Genomic DNA, 16,668 nt, shown 5'->3' with positions numbered 1-16,668 from the left:
TTTTGTACTTTTATCAGCTGTGCGTTTACAAACTGCATGTTGCTCACCTCCCCAAATGCATTCCTGTTTAACTTTGCGTCAGGGAAAGGCACTAGATTACAGTTTTTGTGGGTTGTAACCACTCGCCCCTCTTTCTTCCTAAGGCTGGAGTGGATCTGGCGGCCTCGGCGTGAAAGAGCAAGGGATCCAGGACCCCATCAAGGGGGGGGACGTGCGGGATAAGTGGGACCAGTACAAGGGTGTGGGCGTGGCCCTGGACGACCCCTACGAGAACTACCGCAGGAACAAGAGCTACTCCTTCATCGCCCGCATGAAAGCCAGGGACGAGTGCAAGTAGGAGTGGTGAGGAGCCACACCAGCCGCTGGCAGCTTAGCCATTGGGACCTTCCTGGCTTATTAGCTATGGAAGATGGTAGGGACAGCTCGATTCTCACACAGCCTCCATCTTTGGAGAGCGACAGAAGAGAAAGACAACCACAGCATGCCTAGTGATCAGTGCCATGCTCAACCGCGGGGAGGCACAGGCCCCACCTGCAAACCAGCTCTAATGTAGAAGTAAGAGTCACATGAGAAGACACCCCGAACTCATTCCCTGGACAGTGAAGCGAGATACCTGAGCCCTTCTTCCCCGGACAAGAATCCTTAACACCTGAAGGAATGGATGTCTCACATCTCTACCATCAGATGTGAGTCTCAACTCAGCAGGCACTGTGTGGGGGCCGCCCTGGATGAACACAGCACCCCCCTAGGCAAGGGGCATGGTGGGCCAGCTCCACAGCCCATACCTCCCATGTGTCATGACAAAGCTCAGGCCAGGCGCTAGTATTACTCTTAAAAAATGGAAAAACAAAACCTTGATTTGCAAAGTTAAACAGGGTTTTCATTTTTACTTCAAATGGTTTAGTTTTAAAAAAAGAAATATTGATCTAAGATGACCCCCAGTGAAATAATTTGAAACTTGATTCCTCCAAAACATACTGGCCCTTAGTTGATTTTTTTTTTTTTTTGAAAGTTAGCCATTTGTTGTTATCTCCAGAAACAGAAGGATCTAAGGAGATGGATCTGAGGCATCTTCAGGTGACAGAGTAACACCCATGGGGGACCTGTGACCTTAGTGTCTGCTTGTGTTTTTCACTTAAAGGAACCCCAACACCAGCACTTCTGTGCGATAGCCCACTCAGACCGACACACCTCCTGCTCTGTCACTTCCTTTTCCTACCCACCCCTCCGACCCCAAGGAGGCGAGGCCTGGAGGGAGCCACGGGGTGCCTGCGCCGGGATGGGCTGTATGTGGCGTCTTAGGCAGTGGGGTGCAGTGCCGTTTATTTGTACAGAAACATTTTTGAAAAATTCTTTTCAATAAGATGCAAAATCCTCTCCAACTTTTCAACCTGATGTGATAAAAATACTTGATTTTGTTCTAGGTTTCCTGTAGCTGTGTATTGTTTAAACGCATCTGATTCAGGATAAAGCATAAACACTTGCTGTTAACAATTTCTTGTGGGTTTTACTGTTTTGCCTTCAAATAAAGACTTTTTCATAAAGACCTTTTTCTCTGTGTGTTGACCTCCAAAGTGTGCTCAGGCTCAGTAGGGAGGTGGTATGTCGGAGTGTGACTCTGCACTGTAGGCTTGGGTCAAAAGCTCTGCCTGGTGCCTCACACCAGGGTCCCCAGCGTGGACCCCTGGCCCTGTGTTCTTGTCAGCAAATGGTACTTCTCTTTCCCTCCCGCAACCTTCCTCAGCTCATTAGGAAGCCAACACCTAGCCAAGTGGAGCCCTTCCATGCGACCCTGCACAGGCTGGCATCCTGTTACCGTGAGCACCTGGGTTCCGTTCCTGCCAGTCTGATCCATCCCCTTTGGTGCCAGTCACAGCAAGGAGGTAGGGTCTAGGGGTTGTCAACTACTCAGCTAGAAAAGGCTGCAGCTAGGATTCCTTCCACTCAGGTGAATCCTGGGTACCACCTGCCCTCCAACACTGAATGTCCCCTGGACACCACTGTGTCATAGCTGGAGTACTGGACCAGCTCATTAGATCAGACCCCCCCAAGTCTAGCCTCACCTGGTGCTCACAGCTCCTTCAGCTCCTTCTTCAGCTCCTTCAGAGCATCCTGCATGGTCAGCCGGGCAGGCCTGTGGTGCCTGATGTACTGTGGGGCAGAGGACAGACAGGTGTGTCACTGTGAGGGCCTCCGCCTCCTGGGGCTTTGGGTGCAGAAGACAGTGCCTGTCCCAGCAGTTCCTGGTCAGGCCAGCAAAGGAGAAATGACAGGACGCCAAGTAATCCATGGAAACGAGAGAAGAGCCTGGCTTACTGGCCGAGCAACTGCGCTCGGGAGGGAAAGCCTGGTGCCACTGCCGGGACGTGGGCCCAGAGCAGGCAGCAAGGAGCCATGCTGGGCTGCAGGCAGGCAACGTGGTCTCAGCCTGTTCCAGCAGAGGCACAAACAGGACCCCACAGGGGTGCATCGGCAAGGTCCAGAATGTGGGAAACTGTCAGAGAACCTGTTTTCTTCAACGAATAAGCTGCAAGAACACAAAAAAGATGGAAGGGGGAGACCTGTAGAGCAGTGGTTCTTACAGTGGGTCCCCAGCGGGCCACCCTGCTGCCAACACCTGAGTGGTCACTGCCCTGGGGGTCAGACGCTGCTGAGGGCTGAGACCACCACTAGGGTTAGGAGGCTGGAAAGACAGAAGACAGTAGATGTAGGGATTGTGTCTGGGCCCTGATGGAAAAATAGGAACACAGTGTCCAAGTCTGATGAGACAAGAGGAAATTTGAACCCTGCATGTCCAACCATATTAAAAAAAGTTCATTGGGTATGGTATGATAATGGTATTATGACTTTTTAAAAAGTCCTTATTTTTTAGAAACGTACTGAAATACTGGTAATTGATAAGAATACAGAAGAGTTCATATAGTATGATGCCATTTCTATAAAGAAATAGATACCTATTACATTGTAATAGTTTATATACTGTATGATATAGTATGTAATATACATTATCCATAATATAGGTCATATTTTACATAAGAAAAACAAGAATGTATTGAGCTGGTAATAGTTATCTCTGAAATTACAGAGGATTTTATAAGTTAACATATCCCTGTAACAGCATTTTTTATAAAATAAAATATTTTGCCCCGGTTGGTATGGCTCAGTGGGTTGAGCGCCGACCTGCAAACCGAAAGGTTGCAGGTTCGGTTCCCAGTCAGGGCACATGCCTGGGTTGTGGGCCAGGTCCCCAGTTGGGGGTGTGCAAGAAGCAACCGATATCTCCCTCCCTTTCCCCTTCTCTAAAAGCAAATAAAACATTGAAAAAAATAACAGCCCTGGACTTCCACACAACATGGAGGCATACATAGACACACTGTCCCTCCTCGCACAACCAAGATAGGGACAACAATTTAGAAACAGAATAACAACCAGAATTGACAGAAAATTGAACTGTATGGAAGTCGGACAACCAAGAAGTTAAAATAGACCCGTTCATCCAGACCCGCGTAGGAGGGGCAGAGTTGGGCAGCCGGGCTTGAGCGCAGTGCGGAGAGCAGAAAGCATGGGGACCGGGTGCATAAGGCATCCGGGGCACGCAAGACCGCAGCTGGCAGACCCCGGCCAAGGGGTGGCAACTGGCAGACCCAGCGAGGCGGTGATCGTGAAGCAAGGCACTGCACGCAACCCAGGATCACAGCACTGGAAAATAGAGCCTCGGGACACTGACTGAAAACACCTGTGGGAGTTGAGGCACAGGGAGAGACTCCCAGCCTCTCAGGAGAGGTCATTGGGAAGTCCCACGGGGTGCACAAGCCCACCCACACGGGAACTGGCACCAGAGGGGCCCAGTTTGCTCGGGGGAAGCAGTGGAAGGGACTGAGGTCCCACGGAGAGCAGAGCAAGTGCCATTGTTACTTCTCGGACCCCACCCCCACATACAGTGTCTCAACCCAGTGACTGGGGTGCCCCGCCCTCATGAACACCTAAGGTTCCACCCCTCATATGTAACAGGTGTGACCAGACCAAAGGGGGCGGGGGGAGATGGCTCAAACAGAATTGAAAGCCTCACAACCAATACTTTTAAGCGACCAAGAGATAGCCAACCTACCAGATGCACAGTTCAAAGCACTGGTGGTGATCAGGATGCTCACAGAACTGGTTGATTTTGGTCGCAAATTAGATGAAAAAAATTAAGGCTACAATAAGTGAAATGAAGGAAAATGCACAGGGAACCAATAGTGATGGAATGAAAGTTGGGTCTCACATCAATGGCGTGGACCAGAAGGAAGAAAAAAACATACAATCAGAAAGAATGAAGAAATAAGAATTCAAAAAAAATGAGGAGAGACTTAGGAATCTCCAGGACATCTTTAAACGTTCCAACATCCGAATTATAGGGGTACCAGAAGGAGAAGAGGAAGAGCAACAAGTAGAAAACTTATTTGAACAAATAATAAAGGAGAATTTCCCCAATCTGGCAAAGGAAATAGACTTCCAGGAAGTCCAGGAAGCTCAGAGACTCCCAAAGAAGTTGAACCCAAGAAGGAACACACCAAGGCACATCATAATTACATTAGCCAAGGTAAAAATGAAGGAGAGAATCCTAGAAGCAGCAAGAGATAAGGAGACAGTAACCTACAAAGGAGTTCCCATCAGACTGGCAGCTGATTTTTCAAGAGACCTTACAGGCAAGAAGTGGCTGGAAAGAAGTATTCCAAGTCATGAAAGGCAAGGACCTACATCCCAGATTGCTCTATCCAGCAAAGATTTCATTTAGAATGGAAGGGCAGATGAAGTGCTTCTCAGATAAGGTCAAGTTAAAGGAGTTCATCATCACCAAGCCCTCATTTTATGAAATGTTAAAGGGACTTATCTAAGGAAAAGAAGATAAAAAAGCACGTACAGTAAAATGATGGCAAACTCACAATTATTAACAACCACTCCTAAAACAAAAACAAAAACAAACTAAGCAAACAATTAGAACAGGAACAGGAACAGAACCACAGAAATGGAGATCACATGGAGGGTTAGCAACAGGGGAGTAGGAGGAGGGGAGAGGGGGGAAAGGTACAGAGAATAAGTGCCATTGACGGTAGGTAGAAAATAGGAGGAGGGCAAGAACAGTATGGGAAATGTAGAAGCTCAAGAACTTACGACACATGGACATGAACTAAAGGGGGGACTGTGGGTGGGAGAGGGTGTGCAGGGTGGAGGGGAATGAAGGGGGGGTAATGGGACAACTGTAATAGCACAATCAATAAAATATATTTTAAAAATAATAACAGCCAGCCCTGGTTGGTGTGGGTCAGTGGATTGAATGCCGGCCTGTGAATCAAAGGGTCACTGGTTTGATTCCCAGTCGGGGCACATGCCTGGGTTGCGGGCCTGGTCCCGAGTAGGGAGTGCACAAGTGACAACCACACACTGATGTTTCTCTCTCTCTCTCTCTCTCTCTCTCTCTCCCCCTCCCTCCCTTCCCCTCTCTAAAAAAATTAAGTATTTAAAAAATAAAATGACATATTTTGTGTAATCAGACAAAAATTAAGTTTTCAGAGGGAAAAAGAGGCAAGTGTGACATCCCTTGAGCTTCACCCCTTGGGCCTGAGAAGACTGCCCCTGACCGGGTGGTGCTGGGGCAGAGTCTGAGGAGTGACAGCACCCTTCACTGAGGTCATTTTTGGTCCGAGGTCACTCAGAGCTGCGCCAGCTTCAACACTTGGTGGGCTGGCTGTCAGTGCTCCCACTCCACACTGGCTCTTGTTTCAGAAAAAGAAAGAACAGATTCCTTTTGATAGGACAGAAGGTGACGGGTCCCAAGCAGCCCTGGCCTGAGTGCTGTCCCCATGGTCAGAGCCTTGCCTGCCCTCCCTGTCCCCGGAAGGGGTAGCTGTGCTGCAGTCACCTCTTTGGTCTCCTCCAGAGTGTGATAGTGGAATGAGTCTTGGTCCAGGGACTGCAGGAGGGACCCATGCAGGTGCCGGCTGGCCTCGAGGAACTGCTGCGTCAGGCTCAGCTGCTGCTTCAGCATGTCATTGAGTGCGAACACCGCTGGGCTGTAAGCTGTCAGGGCTGCCCGGGCACTGAGTCACTGAGCAGCCCCAGGGCCCGAGCCCCACCAGTGCCTTCATCCCATCGGGAGCAGCTGCTTTGGGCCCCACCCCTTCGCTGTGTCTGGATACTTTCCAGAAGTGATGCTACCTTGGGAAGTAGTGAAGGCCTCGCTTATTCAACATCTATCTCTACTAAATGAACTACCTTCTACTGATATGTCTGGACTGCTCAGCTCTCGGCAGAAACGGAAGTTTTCATTTCCACATCCAACACAGAGAAAGGTGAATTGACACCCAAAAAGTGCAACTGTACAATGTGAATCTGACTATTGAACTATCCACTTAAAATGAAAAAGAAGGTAGATTTGACATGCATTTTTAAACACATAATTAAAGTAAAAATTAAAAATTTAACTAAATAAAAATGTGATTAGAAATAAAAACTACAAGTATTAAAAATTATCATTATTGCCCTGACTGGTGTGGCTCAGTGGGCCACCGAAAGGTTGTTGGTTTGATTCCCAGTCAGGGCGCATACCTGGGTTGCCAGTTGGGGATGTGTGAGAGGCAACCAATCAATGTTTCTCTCCCTCTCTTCCTCCCTTCCCCTATCTTCAAAAATAAATAATTAAAATCTTTTAAAAAATTATTATTAAAACTATATAGTAACATGGGAAAATCTTCAAGGGTAATGTTAAGTTTTTAAAAATCTTTGAAACAAACTTTTCATTTGTTATAATCAGTATATTTTAATATCTTCATCTTTTAAAAATATTAAGAAAACTAAAATGGGAAAAAGCAGCAGGTACTTGCTGGTGCCATGAGAGCCATCAGTGGCCCTCCCTGTCCACCTGGCTGGCAGCCTCGAAGTACTGGTTGAGTGTCTTCAGAGGATAAACAGATATGGCTTCCAGATAAAAAATCACAAAGGGGAACACACGAAATAAAAATAGCCTTGTTGCATGGAGGGGCTTAGGGGTGTGTTACTTATAACCTTTCTCCTTTGTCCAACATTGGTGTCCTTTGGCGAGACAGACCAAAGGTTCTTGGACACTCAGTCTACCATCTGGGATCCTAGAAACTGGCAGCTACCTGTGGCTGTGACAATCCCTGCCAACACGTTCCCCAAACCCAGTGCTAAAGGGGGCGCCGCACATCCAAGGGTGGGTGTGACTTTGCAGGTAAAATGCATCCACTTCACTGCAAGGCACCCCAAGTTGGGCTGTTACCTTCTATTGCGTCCGCGCTGACCACATGACTGGCGATGGGTGCAGGGTCCACGTAGGCACCTCCCAGGGCTGGCCCGGTGGTCGCCATGCCTGCCACTGTCCCAAGGACAAACAGAGAGGGGGTGAATGGCAGGATCTGGGGCAATGACTATTGAGTGAAGCCCTTCCCCCCTGCCAATCTAAATGAACAAATTGGGGAGAATTATAGCCTCTTGCACAGTCCAGGGTGTCATCTAGATGAGACAAGGGAGCTAGACAATGTTTAAAGAAAAAGAAACTTTCTGCTCAGAAGGACCAGAGCTGACACTGGGGTCAAGATAAATGTCTGAAAAGTCACAGTGGTGGGCGCCCTGCACCGAGGAAGAGAATCCACCCAACACACTGAACGGAGACAACCAGCGAGACTGGCAACGCAGGAGCCCTCAGGGACCCTGCACTGGGCCCCAAGAGCCACTTGTAGATGCTCTGTCCCAGAAGTAGCTTCTGTCCCAGTGCTGTCCCTAGGCTCAATGACATTTGGTGGGGCCGTCCTGGACACTGCGTTATGTACAGCAGCATTCCTGGCCTCCATGCACTGGAGTGTCACCTAGCTGTCAGCCAAAAATGGCTCCAGGCCTTGCCAGTGTCCCCTGGGTCCAGAATCACTCATCGAGAACCACTGCCTTCATCTTCAATTCTGGGTTCTTCCATAATGTGTGAGGGCTCAGAAGGAAACACCCAGGGTGGCTGCCAAGGCACCAAGGTCCCCCCAGCTAGCTAATGACAACAACCAGGCCTCCAGACCCTAGAGCTCCTTGTCACACTTCCGAGGACACCCACAGCGCACACCCTGAGTACCCGTCACTGCTGCCATGGCCTGCATCGCCCTCCTTGGGCTCTCAGGACACATGCTCACCCGTCGTCCACTGGTAGGTGAAGGCAGGGTCGGGGGTCTGCACAGCCTTCTCCTTCACCATGACTCTTGTAACATCCGGGGCCCACTTTTTCTGAGACACTAATGTTGGTGGGGTATGGTCTGTCCTCAGGCTTATAGAGCGTTCAGACAAAGAAGCCAACATCCTATCCCGAGATTCCCCAGAATGGGTCATTGGCTCTGATGCTGTCAGACTTGGGGATTCCTCGAAATCTTCCGAATAAGCCAGGCTCCCCATGCTGGCTGTAGGCTCCTCAGGTGTTGGCCCAGCAGAGGAGGCTGATGGCTCACTCAGGTGCTCTGAGACCTCGCTGCCAGTTGGGGGACCCCAGGTCCAGGAGCTTTTGCAGGATGCCTTTTGCCTCTGACCTCCTTTCTGAAACAAAAAACAGCAGAGATGGCTGCGAAGTGTTTCTGAATGATGAATATGCTCCAAATACCACTGCCTTAGAATGAGGTGCAGGGTGCCCCGGGAGGCCCAGCAGGCGCAGGCCCATGCTGATCCTTCTCTGGATTGGGGCAGGCGGAGTGTTCGTGCGGAGCGCCTGAAATGCTTCAGCAGGGGCTGCTGCACGTAACACAGATGGCTTGAGTGTGTGAGGCGAGCACACAAGTAAAATCTGTTCAAGTGTCATTTCTGTGATTTTTAAAACATGCCTGCCTCTTATGGGGAGGTGTGGTCACTAACACGGCAAGAATCACGGAGGGACACTGGAACACGCCAGGCAGCTGTTGCTGTGGGGACGTTAAGTGGGACCCCTTTAACGGTCTGCTGTATGAGGTGCCTTCACCCTGCTCTCACCGCAGCAGGGCTCCCCGGTGGCACTCGGCATCTGAGACCTGAACGTTCTTCGCAGGGCACTGGGCAGCCTCCAGCCCAGCCGCCACCAACTCAATGCCAGCAGCACACCCCACCCCAGCCACGATGACCAAAACGTCTCCGAGCGCCCCCTGAGGCCGCCATCACCACCGGTTAAGAGCTTCCGACCTGAATGAAGTGTGACAGTCACAGGCCTCTCTATGCTATGCAGTGGCCCTCAGTGAAAAACCAGATCGCTGCACTTACTGTCTGTTGCAGGTCCAAGTTCTCACTGGCAGCTGGAGTCAGGTCATCCAGGGATAAGACATTTATTCTAAAATCTGTAATTAAGAATGCAACATGACAGTGTTTACTCGCACATTTAGTTTATAGGTGTTTGCCGCCCTGCTGCAGGCTAAGCACTAGGGATGGGGAGCAGGGGAAACACGCTGCCCCAGGTCCAGTAAGGAGTCCGGGGCCTGCGTGCTTTCTCCCTGCAGAGTTAGAAAGTAAATATTTTGGTCTTTGTAGGCTGCACTGCTTCTGTCTCAACTAGTCACGTCTCTCCTTATGGTGTGAAAGCCGCCGTGGCCCAGGCATAAACAAATGACTGTGGCTGCGTTGATCAAAGTTACTTATAAAAACAAATGCTGGGCCTCCCGGGCCCCAGTTCAGACCGATGAACAGACGAACGTGGTGCGGTGAGGGATGCATGGTGATAAGTGAGCTCGAAGCAGGACTGGTGAGAAGGACACGCCAGCCTCTGGTGGAGATGGGAGGAAGGCTGCAGGGCCAGGGGAGCGGCCCCTCAGGAAGATGTGACTCTGGGCCTGAAGCATCCCACGTTCTCATTTAAAGCAAGGCAAGGATACGGGAGCTGGTGCTGAATAAGCATTTTGGCATGCCAGCTGGCCCATCCCCACAGCCGATGATGCAGGTGCTAAGGAGCATCAGCAGGGCACCCTGGGCAGGAAGCAAGAGCTGGAGGTGGGAGAGAGAAGCTCGAGCTTCTCTGGAATGTCCCTTCCCATTCTCTCTGGAAGGGACAGCTGAGGGGCTGCACCCTATGCCCTTTGCCACCCACCCAGCACAAGACCAGACCCACTCCAGCCTGAGATTCCAGCCCGAGGGCTTGCCCTTCCTCCAAGCCCCTCCAACACTGACTGTCATCTTAATTCACACGGCAAGGAGGTCCAAATATGTGCTCACGGACCAAACCGGCCCCCTTGGGCCGTGGACCCGAGCACGTGGAAGTGTTGGCACTGGCTGAGGGTAACATTCCTGTCACAGCAGCTCCCCCCCAGATGCACGTGCTTACTGTATGGTGGGGCCAGCTGCGGCGCTTCACATGCATCATCTCACTGACCTGGCTCAGCCCCATTTTACAAATGAAGAAACTGAGGCACAGAAAGGCCAAGACTGCACGGCCAATAACCAGCAGGGCCAGGATGTCCACCCCAGGTATGTCAGGCCCCAAACACAGACTTGCACTCACCACTCGCTGCCTCCTGCCCTGGAGGTTGCATCTCTGTGGGGGAGGGCAGCATCTGGCCACCAGGACAGGCCCCTCCGGGCCAGCAGTAGGACCAGACTGGTGAGGACACCTACTTCACCTCACCTCCTTCACGAGGAGGTGTTCTCACATCCACAGCCCAAACCCTGTCCTGCTGTGCTCTCCGACTCTAACCTGGACAGCTGGCAGCGGTGGACCTTTGCTGGCAGCCCTCCTCCCCACACCCCCACTGCGGCGGCACCCTTGCACAGCTGTGGGTTACCATTTAGGCTGCTGTCTGAAGCTTCCGAGAGCGGCTCCTGCCCAGGCTCAGCCTCGCTCCTTAAGCGAGAGGATGAGATCCTGCCACGTGCCGTCCTCGGGGACACTGCCTTGGACACAGCACTGGCGGTGGAAAGTGATGACACCACGCTGAGTGCCATGTCTCCTGGAATGGCAGTCTGTGGGGAGCGAGCTCTGGAGCGTGCGGTGCAAAGGGTCCCATCTGCGGAGTGGAAGGTTGGCGGATGTGATGTCCCGAGTGGCTTGGGGCTGGAAAGTTCCTCACTGGGTAGTGAAAGGAGTTTTGGTTGAGTTGGGATCTGATCCTACTTTGGCGGAAATTAAAGACACAGAATTAGCAAGCGTGTGATAAATGAGTCCTTATCGTTCGACAAAGCGTCTAGTAGGGCGCAAGAGACCACAGCTTCCTGGGTCGGATATTCATCCCTCAGCGGCGCTTTCTCTCCTCTCCTCTCATTTCTGGAAGTCCAGGTACAACACTTAGACAAGGTAATGCTGGGATTAGAAATACTCCACAAATAATCAGAAATGTCACTTTGCTTTCACATACATGTTGTTAATTACACATTTCTAAATGAAGGCCCCTGAGTACACGATCTATGACAGCCTGGACCTCCGACAGAACCAAGACAAATGTGCAGAGGGTTTCCCTGCAAAACCCAGCCTTCCCAACACTCAGCATCCACTAGGGAGGCTATTTTCAAAACACAGAAAACAAGTGCTGGTGAGAATGTGGAGAGACTGGAACTCTCACATACTGCTGGTGGGAGGCAAAATGGTACAGCCACTGGGGAAGACAGTTTGGTCCTCAGTAAGTTACACATAAAATTACCACAGGACCCACTAATTCTACTCTGAGGAATATATCCAAAAGAACTGAAAACAGAGACTTAGACATGTATACAAAAATGCTCATAGCAGCAGCATTCACAATGCCCAAAAGGCAGAGACAACCAAAATGCCCATCAGTGGACTAATGGATAAGTAAGATGTGGCCCACCACACAGTGGAATGTTAAATGTTAATCTGCCGTGAAAAGGAGCAAAGCACCAACACATGATACAATGTAGAGGACCCTGGAAAACAACATGCTGAGTGAGAAGCCAGACACAAAAGGCTACATGTTGTCTGATGTTATGCCCAGAACAGGCAACTCCATACCGACAAGAAACAGATTAGTGGAGGCCTGAGGCTGGAGGAGTGATTAATGGCTACAGAGACTGCTTTGGGGTGATAAAAATGCTCTGCAACTAGATAGAGGTGGTGGTTACAAAACATCCTAAAAGTACTACCGGTAAACGCCACTGAGCACTTCATTTGAAAATAGTTAATTTTAGGTGAATTTACTAAATTCACCTAAATTAGGTGAATTTTTACACCTCATTAAAAAAATAGAAATACAGCTTTCCCAATGAATGATTCCTGTGCAGTGATGTCATTCCTGTACAAATGACAAGGAGGCGTGGCTTGCTTGGGCATTAATCACTGCTGGTGTTCAATCAGTTGTACAAAGTGCTGTCCTGTGGTGTAACTGTGGTGTACATAGTCACAATAGTGCAAAACTGCATGAAGTGTCCCAAATTCCGTTCTCTACAGAGCAGGCCTCCAATATGTGGCTGTGGCTGTCTAAAACCCAGCCTCTCCTCGTCAAACCCTTTTTTAAGGTAGCTTCTGGGTGATGGACACTATCAAAAGGCTCTGGCTGGTGTGGCTCAGTGGATTGAGTGCCGGCCTGCGAATCAAGGGGTCACTGGTTTGATTCCCCATCAGGGCACATGCCTGGGTTGAGAGCCAGGTCCCTGATCGGGGGTGCATGAGAGGCAACCACACATGGATGTTTCTCTCCCTTTCTCCCTCCCCTCCCCTCTGTCTAAAAATAAATAAATAAATAAATAAATAAATAAATCTTTACCAAAAAAAGTCTTGCCCTGGCTGGGCTGGTGTGGCTCAATAGATTGAGTTCCCTCCCTTCCCCTCTGTCTAAAAATAAACAACACCACCAAAAAAAAAGTCATTAGCACTATGACATAAAGGTACAAATGCAAAGGCTTTGTTGAAAATAAACACACGCAACCCTTACCGAGAATAGTTCTGTTTGTTCTTTTTCACTGTCCCTGGTGCAGGTGAAATTCTTATTCGTATGTGTTCCTTTTTCTCTAAAAGATTCCATCAAGCTTCCCAGTAACTCCTTCATTTCCTCTTCATCACTGTCTGGAGAATCCAATTTTCTAGTAGGTTCTTTCTCTTTGGGTATTGAAAAGCTCCTCTCCTTCCGAAAATGGGCTTCAGGGGACAGCTTTTCAACAGGTGGCTCTCTCTTCTTTAGAAACCTACTGACCTTCCCACTTGGTGCACTGCCCTCAGTGACAGGAACTTCACAGGCCTGCTCCTGGGAGGTTTTGTGTGTGGCCTTCGAACACAGTTCAGCTCCACTCCCGGGGGGGATTTTGTCTGCTCTCCGGGGAAGGCTGTCGTCGGAGGTCTTTGGGTCAGATTCCACATCAGACAAGTCCATCTGCACCTTCCGATTCATGATCTTGGACTCGATCTGGGCCAGCTTCCTGAGTGCAGCGCTGGTCCTGAGCTTTGAGGCAGTGCTCAGGGGTCTACCAGGGGAACTCGAGGGCCCACTCGCCAGGCCAGCATCCTCTTTCAGGAATAAGTGTTTTTCACCGACAGTCTGGCTTCTTTTTAGAAATCTACTATGACCAGGAGCTCTTTTGGTAAGATTCCTATCAACTTTCAAGTTTCTGATTTTTTCCATCTTTGAATCTTCTAAGGGAATGTCGTTGAAATCACCAAAGATATCATGCATGGAATGGCTGAATTTTCTTGTTGAAGTCATCCTAGGAAGGGGAGAAAGAAAACCTTTAGTAAGAACACCTGGTGTTCATATATTCATTCAAATCTCTCAGTGTCTCCCACCACCCCAGGAGAGACCAAACCCCGCTTTGCAGTCTGGCCCGACAGAGCCTTCCCTTCAAGCCTGATGATGACAAGGAAAAGGGTCAGACACTTGGTACCACTTAATGAATTTCTGCCCAATGTCAGGTCGTGAGACGTTACATATGAAACCCAAGAGCCAGCATTTCCCAGACTCCAGCAGTGTGCTCGGCCCTCTGCTCAGAGCTGCATCATCTCAGTTAAGTCTCAGGCAACCCTGTGAGTCAATTATTGTCACCCCCTTTTCATACAGGAAGTGGAGGAAATAAAAGCCCCCACAGGTTAAGTCACCAGCCAAAGTCACCTAGCCGGTGAGCACCTGAGGCAAAGTCAAAGCTCAGGTCCGATTCTAAAAAACCCACTCTTCCTAACTGGGCTCCACTGCCTCGCAAGTTGCTCTCCTCTACTCTGAGTGAGTACCAATCCCCAGGTACCCTGAAGTTGGGCCTCCTCTTTTATCCAAATGTCCTCAGCTCTCTAATGAAGAGCTGTTAAAACACAGTCTATGTATCTGGGCTTCCCAGAAGAATTTATTTCACTTAAAGGGTGAGAACCACTGCCCTGGAAGGAGCAGAAAGCTATGGACAGAGACAGCACCGCCCACCAAGGTCAGCCGTGTGCTGAGCACGCACTGGTGCACATTTTTCTGGGAGGAGGGGCCAGGGCTCTCATCATATTCTGCATTCCTGTGCATCCCTGAAGAACAGGAACAACCCACTGAACTATTTACAAAGGCTTCAACAGAGTTTAGAGATGTAAAAAGATAGGGAGATATAGCGTGGGTGGGTGTGTATTTGCTACAGCCCTTGAGTGAGAAACTCGGCACCAGCAATGAAAATGTGAACTTCACAGATCTTGTGAGCCAGCAATCCCACATCTGGGGATCTACCTGTAATTACAACTTAAATGCGCAAAGACACGTACCGAGGAACATTATGGCAGCATTGTTTGTACTCATCAAAAACCCAAACCCATCTCTGGAGCCCTGGAGGAGCCCAGAAGATGGCGTTCCAGTGGGGGGATGTTATACAGCTCCCAAGAGGAACGAGGCGTATCTCTGTGCACAGTAACATCTCCAGCATAACAACACCTGAGGCAGAAGAGACATGACACGGAACTGGGCGCTGTCTCCATATGGCACTGAAACAACGTCAATAGTTATTTTTTCAACATTTTTTCTTAATCCTCACCCCAGGATATGTTTATTGATTTTTAGAGAGAGAGAGAGAGGAAAAGAGAGACAGAGAGAGAAACATCAGTCAGTTGCCTCCCATACACACCCTAACCCCCAATGGGGGATCCCACCTGCAAATGAGGTACGTGCCCTGACCAGGATTCAAGCCCTCGACCTTTTGGTGTACGGGACAATGCTCCAACCAACCAAGCCACCTGGCCAGGGCTCAACAGCTATCTTTATTAATATTTTTGTAGCTGAGGCTCAGGACATGGCTCAGCCCAGACCACTCTGTGGTCAGAGGGGATGCCCTACCTTCAGGCCAGGTTTTCTTTTCCCTGGGTTTAAAAATAAACCAATGGAAAAATAGTTAAAACAGAAAATCTTATGTTACATATATGTTACCACAACTAAAATAGACATGTTTAAAATACACACAATTAGGACTGGCTGGGTGGCTTGGTTGGTTAGAGCATCCTCCGGATGTGCCGAGGTTGTGGGTTCCATCCCCAGTTGGGGTGGGTGTAGAATCAATCTATCAGTGAATGCATGGATGTGTGGAACAACAAATCGATGTTTCCCTCTCTCTCTCTAAAAAAATCTATTAATTTTTTAAAAATAATTATAAAATACACACAGTTAAAAATAAATCAGTGGGCAAAGGCCATGAACAGACATTTCTCCAAACAGAATACACAAATCTTAAAAAAAAAAGCCCATGAAAAAATGTTCAACATCACTAGCCATTAGGGGAATGTAAATCAAAACAATCATGAGATCCTACTTCACACCCACTAGGGCGGCTAATAACCAAAAAATAGATAATAACAAGCGTTAGTGAAGATGTGAAGAAACTGAAAACCTTATGCATTGTTGGGAAGGCAAGAGGGTACAGTCACTAAATTACAATGCAATCTGGTAGTTCCTCAAAAGATTAGCCACGGTTGCCAAATTATCTAGCAATTCCACTCCACTTGGCCCAAGATACATGAGCTGCATGCACATATTCATAAGTTATTATCCATAACGGACAAAAAATGAAAACAATCTTGATGTCCATTAATTAGAGAATCGATGAGTACTGAAGTCCAAACAATAAAGTACAATTCAGCAATAAGAGCAAGTACCAATACACATAATAGAATACACCTCAAACACGTTACACTAAGTGCAAGTAGCCAAATGCAGAATACTCAACACTGTATGATTCCGTTTATACGGAATGGCCAGAAAAGGCAAATCTATAGATTCAGAAAGCGCACCAGTGGTAGCCAGGGGCTGGGAGTGGGTGCGGGGACGGACTGCAAAGGGACAAGAGGGATCTACCTCCTTGGAGTGGTGCGAAGTTCCACAGTAGATCGTGGTGATGGCTGCAACACTTTGTAAGTTTACTAAAAATAATGGAGTTGTACACTTAAAAGACATGACCTATATGGTATGTAAGTGAATCCTCAATAAAATTGTTAAAAATAAGCAATCAAATCAGACCACTAGGGTCTTTCCCCAAGGCTGGAGCGACCCACGTCGGACCACGCTCCCAAAAGGATCCAGCCAGGTAAACTAGGGCACGACGCGCGGAGAGGGGTTGCCCTCCCCCAGCCCTGCCAGCTCAGCCCCAGAGCGTGCCTCTTTTCCCTACGACTCTTCTCCCGAGCCCCGGCGCCGCTCCTCCAGCGCCTCAACCTCCTTTCATGATGTCCATCCGCCCAGGCCGACGCTTCTCTCCGCGGGACAATCAGACCACAGAGGACCGTTACCCCCGGCA

The 16,668-nt window shown here is 49.2% G+C and overlaps 2 protein-coding genes across 6 annotated transcripts in view; one reads left to right on the top strand and one right to left on the bottom strand.

Annotated features, from left to right (window-relative positions):
* LOC114502407 (calcium homeostasis endoplasmic reticulum protein) overlaps positions 1-1,544 on the top strand; it is a 19,389-nt gene extending 17,845 nt beyond the window's left edge. For 2 of the 4 annotated variants that reach the window (XM_036032497.1, XM_028519304.2), the window contains exon 17: positions 144-1,544. In XM_036032497.1, the coding sequence (XP_035888390.1) occupies positions 144-337 (194 nt within the window). In that variant the 3' untranslated portion in view covers positions 338-1,544. The remainder of the gene's footprint in view (positions 1-143) is intronic. The other 2 variants (XM_028519305.2, XM_028519306.2) reach the window with 1 other exon arrangement.
* The window catches only part of C8H19orf44 (chromosome 8 C19orf44 homolog), a 17,889-nt gene extending 1,221 nt beyond the window's left edge, over positions 1-16,668 (bottom strand). The window contains exons 1-8 of one of the 2 annotated variants that reach the window (XM_036032498.1): positions 16,587-16,668; positions 12,867-13,632; positions 10,767-11,091; positions 9,259-9,332; positions 8,175-8,568; positions 7,280-7,375; positions 5,903-6,069; positions 2,064-2,151 (exon numbers count right to left, since the gene is read on the bottom strand). In XM_036032498.1, the coding sequence (XP_035888391.1) occupies positions 2,071-2,151; positions 5,903-6,069; positions 7,280-7,375; positions 8,175-8,568; positions 9,259-9,332; positions 10,767-11,091; positions 12,867-13,631 (1,902 nt within the window). In that variant the 5' untranslated portion in view covers position 13,632; positions 16,587-16,668 and the 3' untranslated portion in view covers positions 2,064-2,070. Of the gene's footprint in view, positions 1-2,063; positions 2,152-5,902; positions 6,070-7,279; positions 7,376-8,174; positions 8,569-9,258; positions 9,333-10,766; positions 11,092-12,866; positions 13,633-14,653; positions 14,885-16,586 lie in introns of those variants that run through there. The other variant, XM_028519307.2, reaches the window with a different exon arrangement.

The sequence above is a fragment of the Phyllostomus discolor genome, chromosome 8 (genome assembly GCF_004126475.2).
Source record: "Phyllostomus discolor isolate MPI-MPIP mPhyDis1 chromosome 8, mPhyDis1.pri.v3, whole genome shotgun sequence".
Taxonomy (NCBI): Eukaryota; Metazoa; Chordata; class Mammalia; order Chiroptera; family Phyllostomidae; genus Phyllostomus; species Phyllostomus discolor.
Note: the sequence above shows the minus strand (reverse complement) of the source record. Positions and strands in the feature narration are given on the sequence as shown.